Source organism: Elaeis guineensis, chromosome 8 (genome assembly GCF_000442705.2).
Source record: "Elaeis guineensis isolate ETL-2024a chromosome 8, EG11, whole genome shotgun sequence".
Taxonomy (NCBI): Eukaryota; Viridiplantae; Streptophyta; class Magnoliopsida; order Arecales; family Arecaceae; genus Elaeis; species Elaeis guineensis.
Genome location: NC_026000.2, coordinates 98,149,364 through 98,160,729, shown reverse-complemented (window position 1 = coordinate 98,160,729; position 11,366 = coordinate 98,149,364). Strand labels below are relative to the sequence as shown.

General features: G+C 38.8%; 1 protein-coding gene across 1 annotated transcript; it reads right to left on the bottom strand.

The window, feature by feature from the left end:
• Positions 1-877: 877 nt before the first annotated feature.
• LOC140851060 (uncharacterized) lies at positions 878-2,273 on the bottom strand. Its single transcript, XM_073242448.1, has one exon. It carries the CDS (start codon positions 1,955-1,957, stop codon positions 1,361-1,363), a length of 597 nt encoding a protein of 198 aa, XP_073098549.1. The 5' UTR covers positions 1,958-2,273; the 3' UTR covers positions 878-1,360.
• Positions 2,274-11,366: the final 9,093 nt, after the last annotated feature.

The window sequence follows — 11,366 nt, the reverse complement described above, 5'->3', positions numbered from 1 at the left end:
CCTATCGGGAGTCTTCTTCCCGGTTTAATTCTCCTGTTGTTTTTTTTTTTTTTTTTTTTTTTTTTTGGGCTTGGGTCTGCTGGGCTGGGCTTGGTTGGGCTGGGTTTTGGGCTATAACAAAAGAGTTCATGGATGGTTCCATAAAGGACTTGATGCAGATATAGGGTAGTTATCTTGAGATGTTGATGATTGAATCGTGGGCTCATTATTTTGTATTTTCCAACCATAAAATACCATCCAAAAATGATGATGCAATCCATGTACCCTATGTTCGGTTCTTATAACTACTTTTGTCGGTCGCATCCTTTGGTTTTATTCTCCAATCTATCTCTTGCTGACATGCTTATTGTTGGAACAACTTCAATCATCCACATGGATATTCTCAATTTCTTCCAACATCGATCAGTCATTAAATGAATTGTTAGAGACATGATTGGGTTATGTGTTGAGCCGAACTTATCAAGTTCTATTTAATGACTATATCCCGGCCATCATTTCTCATGTAGCCACATGGTAAAAATTAGGATAAAAACACCAACCTTCAAAAGTAGTGCTACCGTGGAAGGCTGCCAGCAACTATATCAACAATTACATGGTTCAACCTTAAATAAGCCTTCAACCAACAAAGAATAGTATCCTAAAGAGATCCTAGTTTCTGGAGTCCTACCATCTTGGTTGGGTTTGTTGACTTGGGTTAGATCGAGTTCAAATTATATGAATATTTTGACCAATCTAAACCAGGTTAGTTGATGACACAAACAAACCAAGTAGAAGAAAATACCGAAATTTGACCCCATTTTTTCGAATGGGTCATATTTTGAACACAAATCCGGCCCACACATCTAAAAGTATTGGGTCCGATTGCTGACTACCCATTGACCGGGCGTTGTCATGGGTCGAGCCAACGTATTTGCAGCCCTATAGCACACCATCTAACACCATATCTTATTGGGATGGATGCTTTACCATCCAAGACACTCCCTTGATCAACAAGATTTCACTTGGCTCTGGAAATCCCCTCAAAGCCATGAAATTTGTCTCAATAGTTGACACAAGCTCCATTAAATCTATGGATCATAACCCCTAAACACCTATCAGCAAAAATTGCTCAGGCTTCTATTTAGTTGCAAAGATCAACCGCTAATGATCCTTGCTTTCTAGTTAGTCCATCCACTAAAATTGGCATAACAAATGCGCAGAAGTTACGTGCTAGATAATAGACAGCAGGATGATGGTAAATAACAGCCAGCATGCGTTCATTCGCTATCGAATTACCACACGGAAGGAAGCCTGCAAGCATGAGCCCAAGTGCTTGGCTACATGTCAATTGCAAGTGATCTCAACGAAAGGAGTAAATTCGTCAAGGAGAGAGCTCTGTCACGGAAGCGAGGCTAGGTTCCCATCCACCAAGCAATCCCATCCGGGATCTCCCCGACGTCTTGATGGGTGGCCTGAAGGGCTTCTGAATTTGCTGCTCAGCTCCTCCTTTCTCAAACCTCTTGGCCAAACACTCTGATCTCTTCTTCTTTGAAGCAGGGGCATCCTTGGCAGAACGAACAAACTCTTCTGGAACTCCATCATCCACTCCTCCTTCCACATCTCTCAATCTGCAGGGAATTTTTCTCCTGAGTTTCGTGACAGTCGACCTGGGTATGAGATAGAATTTCTGGCCCGGAAGCAGCCTTTCCTTGGGGCCAACAAGGGACTCATGTGGCTTTTTGAAGACCTCCGGCCGGGCAAGGCACAAGCCTGGATGCTTCTCCATCACCAAATAAGCTGGGACTGCACTTGAATAGAGTTCAACATTTCCACTAGCAAGAACTATCCTCACCACTGAATCCTTGTGCTGTTGATACTCTGCTGAGACACAGTGGAGATCTATGGATACCACCTCAGCATCTACTGTGTCTTTCTTCTCCTTGGCCTCTTTATAGCAACAGCAAGCGACGTGCAACATCTTAAAGTTTGCTTGTCACAAGCCTCTTTATTCCACAAGCAGGGGCCTCTTTATTCCACAAGCCTGGCGAGCATACCTCTTCAGGGCCATGACTCCAAAAGTTTGATTTCCGAAATAAACAGGATATCTGCATTTGAGGTTTTTATGAAATCAAGGAGAAATGGCCGTTATATGTTGCTTTGTTCTGTATTCTTGTTCTCCCCTGCTAGATTCTCCTAGCCTAATTCTTTAAACTCTTGTCGACAAATGCCGGATGAAGTTGATTTTTGCACAAGCTTACAAGAAGAGAAGTACAATGGAGAGTGTAAACCAATGCCCTCCCCTTGCTATCATCCCCTCCTTCGCGATGCCAACTTTAGCTGTTAGCTGTATTCACAATTTCATCTACGAAACGATTAGGATCAACGACAACGCTAAAGACAAGTACCAGGTAAATATAAAATGGGACAACGCCCCAAAATATATATCCTTTCGATGACCTCACCAAACCCCTCCAAAAGTCAATGGCAAAACACGAATTTTTCATTTCCTAAAAATGTCCTTGCTTCATGAACAATTCCAGCAGTTCCCCAAATCCTGTGGCTATTTTTGACCTTGACACGTTACTTTTGTGCACTGAGAGGAAATTGGATGAGAAGCCACTGAAAATTCGGCCAGTCCTTAGTGTAACTAGCCAGGTAAATGACTGACGAAGGATCCACACGGCTAATCACAGAGAGAATTAACAAATTATCAACTAATATTCTCCAATTAGCCATAAATTTGCACCACTACATTTGCCGATGGATGTTTTTATTAGATATATGTCCTAGATGTCAAATTGGTTGACACATTCCTGTACAAATTTAAGGACAAATTTATAATTTTGACTATAAATCAATAAATAAATTATTCTTCTATCATATCGTATACATTGTGTCTGTGATACATTCTTTGAGTTTGTAGGAATGTCAATTCATATTTTCAAGAGTTGAAAATTTAAGGCATGAATTTACATAACTAACTCATAAACAGCTCCTGACCATAGAATCATCACGAGGATGGTGATCGATCCAGAAGGTTGTGTACGATCGCTTCCTTAGGGTAGATGTGTCTTGTCTATGGTGTGGAGACACCGGAGTGAGAGTACAAGTATTCATTGAGAACAAGAGTACTAAGCGTGACCACCTCTAGCAGTCATAAGGAAGTCTACCTTCTCGTCGATGACTTGCTCGATGCCACAGTTGTGTATCTAGTTCTTTGACCTGTGGTGTATCGACAGTTCACTTTGAGTGTGTTATAGTTTGACTACACCATAACTTGGTCTCCTAGCCATTTGGAATCTTGAGGTGTATGTTGGCTGTAGCATATTCATTGTAGGAACTAGGTCGCACCAAGATGGGATCTATCAACCTCGATAGATGAGAGGAGTAGTACTATGATGATCGAAAGATCGAGTTCTTAAGCCCATGGCCATGGCAGAGTGAAATAATGAAAAAAGAGTTTTCCATTAGAGATTCACATCGGACTCGGATCGATCGATTGATTCATATGACTAATGTTGGGTTTGACGAGTTCACCTTAACCCTAATTTAGTTGGGACTCATGATAGAGGAACTCAATCATACAGGTAGCTGTATCGAGGGCAACCCATACTGCTAGGTGTCACTGGTGGATTTTGGGAGCAATTAGAATGATATTGATGATCGATCATTCTAATTATCTGAATGAGAAGAGTCCTGATCCATCGAAAGGAGTTTCGATGATGTCGATGATGAGATCATGACATGTCTCATTACCATATGAAATTGAACCTAACTAGATCACACAAACAAGGGTTAGGGTCTGGATGTCATTAATTGGGCTAACCCAATTAATTTGGATAAGATCCAATTAGGTTCAAAGAAATCGTGCTAGCACACGATTGAGTCTAACTTTCTCCTTGTGTAATCTTTTCTATCTCTACTGAGCCAAATATGATTTGACTCATCCAGAGAACCTTGAGAAGATTTCTCTTAGTCTAAATGAAGCTTGTCCAGCTCAGAAAAAGCTTGTCTTAATTCATGAGATGAATTTAAAACAAGCACCTGCCAATTTCATTTTAGGACATTTGTCAAAAGTTGACATATGGGTCTTAAATTGAAGGCCACTTGGCAAGAGCTTATTGGAAGATTTTTGTGGAGAAAAACCACATCAAATTGGGCACCATAATCAGATTATGGCACGAGCCCAATTGGATTAAGTGGGTGCCCCAAGTGGATAAGGTTGGAGAGTCTTGATAAGATTGTACTCTTTGGCGCCAACCTCTCTTTGTCCTTATCCAGTATTGGTGCCAACTTTGAGATAGAGGCTTGGATTCTTATCTGATGTGATTAGATGATATCAAGAAACCAATCAAAATTTTTTCAAAATTTATTGAAATTTTTTGATTGGTTGAATGATGTGGCACTGCGCAGCATACAGGGTCTATATAAACCCTTCTGCGCCTAAGGTTTTAAATAGGAAGTTATTTTATGCACAAAACCCAATAGCTGCTGCCCCCTCCCTTCTTCTCCACATCCTCCCTACTCTCCTATCTCCCCTCTTCATGTCCAAGGAGTTGGACGTTCATCTGGTGCAAGAAAAAGGCGTGGTGACGCCTGGAACAGAAAGGCTGCAGGACATCTTCGACGGGCTGCTGCTTCAACTTCAGAAGGAGTTCTAAAGTACTTCCAAATCAGATAGAGATCTGATTTTTGGAGCATAGATTCATGAGGAGAAGATGTTCTAGGTCCTGTCTGAGTGGATACCGGTAGAGGTCAGGCGCTTGTGTAGCTACATCAGAACCTTGGGCTGTGTTGAGATCATCTACAGGGAATCAGATTATCCTTGAGGTATGTTTATACTTCTCATACTTTTAGATTTAATTTTAGATTTTAAAAATCAGATAATAAAATTAGATCTAACAAATATTAAATCTGAAATAGTGTAAGATAAAAATTTTAAATTATTTTACCCCAGATTTGATGAAATCTGAAAGATCCTACAAAGGAAAAAGACGATTTTTTTTTGAACTGGTATCAGAGCCAGATTTTTGGCTCTATTTCAGATCTAATTTAGATCTAATTTTTTATATTTATTTATCTAATATTTAAAAGATTTTAGATATTACATCAGATGTGATAAAATCTGAAATCAAAATATTTAAAATTAAATCTAAGAAAATCTAACATGCATGAGATACATGACTAGACTAGGATTAGTTGAATCCATGAACAGTCTTAAGTTTTATATTTTATTGAGATTAAAATATGAATTAAATCTAATTTATTTTTTATTTTTTTGATATTATAAGTATTATAATCAGATCAAAAAATAAAAAATAAAATTTTAATTTTTTTATAAAATTGATCTGTTGAGTGCCTAGACTAGTTGTAGAATTGTTCCAATAACTTGTCTAGAATAGATTTAATTTTGAATAGTTCAATTTAAATCTTATTTTTCAGATATTACATGTGATGTATCAGATCTGAAAGTATGTTAATTAGATCAATTTTTGATACATGAGATGTATGCAAAGCATGTATTAGTTAGATCTTAAATTGTATATGAGATATGTAAATTTAGATCTAACTAGTTTTGTAGTTAAATTTATATTTTTGATTAAGGTATTCCTTATGGCCATCCGATCATAAGAATGAAGTAGGACTTTAAAACCCTCTCTTTCCATTCAATGGGGTGTTCTTATGATGTGTAGGGGTACCGCACGTTCATCCTTAATCAAAAATCAAAACTTATTTTTTTGCAAAATCCTAGATCCTGAAACCTTAGGATTTATTTTACATATTTTGTTTATGAACCCAAACTTAATTAATGAATTAAGTTTATGAAATCAATTTGGTCTAAAATTGAGAATTTCAGATCTAAAATATTTTCATAAAATTGGGTTCGGACTTGGGTAGCTCAATTAGGTCTAGCGATTGATCAAACTGAATCAAGAGTTGGTTAGGTGGGATCATGAAAGCTAATAATTGACCAGTCTAATAGGATTAAGTCTGGATCAAGGTCGAATCACATTTAGATATGACTCGATCAAGTTAAGACCTAATTTGGCTCAGTGGTTAGAGTCTGGATTGTAGGCTAATCCAATTGGTTCTGGTTCAATAATTTGGTGTCTAAGGTAAGTTGGGCAGATCGATCGAATAGTTTTTAATTGAGAGCTACTCGACTCGAATGCATTTTTATCGAGTTAATGGCATATCCCTTCTACCGGTCTCACTTATCTGACCATATGTGTCGATCCAGTTCTGATTTGAGGTGGCTAACAATTCGAGCTGACCTATGCCACTAGGTTAGTCATAATTGTTATGACTATGTCAAGTCAAGTTTAATGAGACCTAAATCAAATCTTCCTAAAAAATATTAAGTCTAGGTCTTCCACCATTGTGGATGTGCAGGCCCTTCCCAGAGTTGATTGCTCTCAGCTGGTTATAGTGGCTTAGTTGCACCAGGAAGATGCAACCATGTCCATTAGGCATTGGATACTATGAATTAGAGGATGGGTTAGGCTCAATATTTTGGATATGGTGAGGGACCCAATCAGAAATCTAGTTTGTGCAAATGGTGGGTCTAACTTAACTAAGGATTGGAGCAATATTCTGGACACGGTAAGCTTCATGAATTAGAGATCAAATTTTGGGTGCACCATGATTAGAGAATCATTGGATAAGAGTTATCCACTCATCGGTTGATCCATCACCAATAACTGTTAGGTGAGGTGATGAGCCAGTTGGTGAGACCGCACCACCCACTAGAAATCATTGATCACGAAGATTTTCACATCTCTACCAAGGTAGTGTAGGATCTGAAAAAATAGTGAGAGCCTAATTTGTTTAAAAATAAAATCCCTAAATAAATTGGTTAAGTCTGATTACAAAATCTAACTAGAAACTTTCGACTCTCTACAGGAAACATGTCTACCTCAACCCCCTGACCAAAATACTAGACACCCACAGATTGACTGGATCCAATTTTAAAGACTGGTTGAGGAACTACAGAATTATTCTGGGTTTCAAAAAATTGACTCATATCTTGGATCAGGACCCACCTGCCATACCAGCACGTCCGACTGCTGAACAGAGAGCGTCTCTGAAAAAGTGGACGGATGATGATAACAAAGTAAGGTACTACATGTTGGATGCAATGTCTAATGACTTGCAGCGCCAGCATGAGAATATTTTGACTACCCATCAAATGTTGGCTCACCTGCAAGAGTTGTTTGGTGAACAGAGTCGTGCGGCCAAGTATCAAGTCTGTCAAAGACTTTTTAAGACCAAGATACGTGATGGGCAGTTAGTCCAAGATCATTGTTTGACAATGATCAAGGACCTTGAGGAGCTTGAAAAACTCAGTATCATCTTAGACAAGAATTTTTAGATTGATGTGATCCTTCAGTCTTTATTCGATGCATATGGTCAGTTCATCATGAACTTCCATATGCATAAGATGCAATGTACCTTGGTCGAGTTAATGAACATGCTGGTTATGGTTGAGCTTTCTATGAAGGGTTCAAAAGGCTCAGTTCTTACTGTGGAGTGGACTTCTTCCAAGAGAAAATTTTTTGGATAGAAAAAGAAGTCTGTGAAGAAGCAGAAGGTGGATGGCAAGAAGAAGAAGACAGAACTGAAGAAGAAGACTACTGATAAAGAAAAATATTTCCACTGCCAATCAGACGGCCATTAGAAACGAAACTGTCCTCAGTACCTGGCCACCATAAAGAACAAGAAAGATGGTCCTTCTAGAGGTATGCTCATTTTAGAATCTAACCTTACAGTTTCTTCTACATCCAGTTGGGTGCTTGACTCTGGTTCTAGTGCTCATTTGTACACTTCTATGCAGGATCTTAAGGAGAGCAGGAGGCTGAGAGATGGGGAGATGATCCTATGCATCAAAAACAGAGTAAGAGTTGCTACTGTGGCGTAGGAACCTACCCTCTGCGATTACCGTTAGGATTAGATTTAGTTTTAAGAGACTGTTATTATGTGCCTGCAGCAAGCAGGAATTTGATTTCTGTTTCATGTTTAGCACAAGAAGACTATGTGATTAGCTTTCATAAGGACTATTATAAATTTTTTATGAAAATAATAAAGTTGCAAATGGTTTTATCATTAACGATCTCTATCAGTTACATGTTGATGTATCTATATTTAATATCGAGCAAAATGTGAATGCCATAGGAATTAAAAGGCCTAGAGATAGAAAAAAAAAATAGGTATCTGTCGCACCTAAGGCTAGGTCATATAGCAGAAGACAGGGTTAACAAATTGAAAAAATTCAAACTATTGAGTCCGTTGACTTTCGAGTCATATCTAGTTTGTGAATTATGCCTTCCAGGCAAAATGATCAAGTTTCCTTTTGTGGGACATGGGAAAGGGCCACAGACCTACTTGCCTTAGTACATACAGATGTGTGCACCCATTTGATGTGCCGGCTAGAGGCAACTACGTGTACTTCATTATCTTTACTGATGATATGTCTAGGTACGGATATCTGTTTGTAATGAAACACAAGTCTGAAGCTTTTGAAAGGTTCAAAGAATTCAGACATGAGGTAGAAAAACAACAGGAAAGCCCATTAAGATTCTTTGATCAGATCGAAGAGGTGAATGCCTTAGTCAAAAGTTTTTAGACTATCTTACGGACAATGGTATAGTCTCTTAATAGACTCCACTTGGAATGCCTCAACTCAATGGGATTTTCAGAACGGAGAAATCAGACCCTATTAGATATGATCCGTTCCATGATGAGCTTCACAGACCTCCCTGAATTTTTTTGGAGACATTGTCTCATGATAGCAATTTATGTATTGAATAGGATTTCTTTTAAAACCGTTCCTACCACACCGTATGAGATATGGCATGGTAAGAAACCAAGTCTGAATCATCTCAGAATTTGGGGTTGTTCGGCTCATGTCAAGAGACAACAGACGGACAAGTTAGAGTTTAGATCTTTTAGAGCTCGGTTCATAGGATATCCTAAAGAGTCATTAGGATACTATTTTTATATTTCAGAAGACCACAATGTGATTATGAGTCGAAAATACTATTTTTCTTGAAAAATAGTTTATTCAAGATGGTGGCATCAGAAGAATAATTAAGCTCAAGGAGAATATCTTCCAAGAGCAACGAACTAAAGAACTTGAGGAACCAAATCAATCAGAATCAGTCCTAACACAACCTCTTCCACCTCGTAGATCGACTTGGATTTTTCATCCTCCTAAAAGGTACTTAGGTACCATACAAGAGGATGTAGAGGAAATATTCCTCATGAAAAATGGTGTTCATGGTGATGATCTCAAGACCTATGATGAGGCTATATCAGATATCGACTCTGAGAAATGGTTAGAGGCAATGAGATCAGAAATTGACTCGATGCACTCAAACCAAGTCTGGACCTTGGTAGATCCACCTGAAGGTATTGTACTTATTGGGTGTAAATGGATCTTCAAGAGAAAGATAGGCGGAGATGAAAATGTGGAGACATTCAAGCTAGGCTCGTAGCGAAAAGTTATAGTCAGCACGAAGGCATTGACTATCAGGATACCTTCTCATCCGTAGCCATGCTAAAATTCATCCGCATATTGCTTACTGTTGCAGCCTATTTCGATTATGAAATATGGCAGATGGATGTGAAAATGGCATTCTTAAATGGATATCTTGAGGAAGATATCTATATGGAACAGCCGCTTGGTTTCACATTCAGTGATGATGATCACAGGATCTGCAAGCTGCAAAGGTCCATTTATGGACTTAAGCAAGCATCTTGGAGTTTGAATACTCATTTCAATGATGTAATCAAAATATTTGGTTTCATTAAGAATGAGGAGGAACCATGTGTATTCAAAAAATTTAGTGGGAGTGCAGTTATCTTCTTCATATTGTACGTAGATGACATCCTCCTAATTGGGAATGACATTTTCATGTTGACCTCAGTCAAAGTACGGTTGTCTAAGGAGTTCTCTATGAAAGATCTAGGAGAGGCATCCTTTATACTGGGTATTAAGGTCTATAGAGATAGACCAAATAGGATGCTCGAACTTTCACAGAAGATGTACATAGAGGAGGTGCTAAAAAGGTTTAGTATGGAAAACTCCAAAAGAGATTTAGTATTTTTTAGATATGGCATTCATTTCTCCAAGAAGATGTGCCCTAGCACACCTGAGGAGATTGAACGCATGAGCAAGATCCCTTATGCTTCGACAATAGGGAGCCTCATGTATGCCATGCTATGTACATGACCTGATATAGCCCATGCTGTGAGTGTCACAAGCAGATATCAATCGAATCTAAGCGAAGAGCACTGGACTTCTGTGAAATGTATCCTTAATACTTGAGAAGGACTAAGGATATATTTCTAATCTTTGGGAATGAAAAATTTCAAATTCAAGGATATACAGACTTAGACTTTATGTCTGATATAGATGATCGAAAGTCGACATCTGGGAGTCTGTTCATTTGCAATGGTGGTACAGTCAGCTGAAAGAGTTCCAAGCAGACGGTGATTGCTGATTCCACCATGGAGGCAGAGTACATTACTGCATCGAAAGCTATGAAGGAGGCATTATGGTACAAAAAGTTTGCCACAGAGTTTGGAGTGATGTCATCGGATGCCATACCTCTTTACTGCGACAATAATGGCGCCATAGCCCTAGCTAAGGAGTCAAGATCTCACCAGAAGTCTAAGCACATCAAGCGGTGATTCCATTTGATCCGTGATTACATCGAAAAGAGTTATGTCAAGGTCGAAAGAGTCGACTCCACAGACAATGTGACAGACCCGTTGATAAAGTCATTAGGCCAGCAAAAGATCGAAGCCCACCTTGAGAAAATGGACTTAGATATGTAGCCAATTGGCAATAGGTCAAGTGAGAGTTTGTTAGATGTGTGCCCTAGATGCCAGATTGGCTGACACATTCCCGTACAAATCTAAAGACAAATTTATAATTTTGACTATAAATCAATAAATAGGTTATTCTTCTATCACATTGTGTACATTGTGTTTGTGATACATCCTTTGAGTTAGTAGGAATGTCAATTCATATTTTCAAGAGTTAAAAATTTAAGGCATGAATTTACATAACTAACTCATAAATAGCTCCTGACCATAGGATCATCATAAGGATGGTGATCGATCTGGAAGGTTGGTGTACGATCGCTTCTTTAGGATAGATGTGTCTTGAGTCTACGGTGTGGAGACACTAGAGCGAGAGTACAAGTATTCATTGAGAATGAGAGTACTGAGCGTGACCACCTCGAGCAGTCATAAGAAAGTCTATCTTCTCATCGATGACTAGCTCGATGCTGCAGTTATGTGTCTAGTTCTTTGACCTGAGGTGCATCGACAGTTCACCTTGAGTGTGTTATAGTTTGACTATACCATAACTCGGTCTCCTA

Bases quoted from the DNA above. Each gene is read 5' to 3' on its own strand.
- LOC140851060 (XM_073242448.1), bottom strand. From the start codon at position 1,957: ATGTTGCACGTCGCTTGCTGTTGCTATAAAGAGGCCAAGGAGAAGAAA.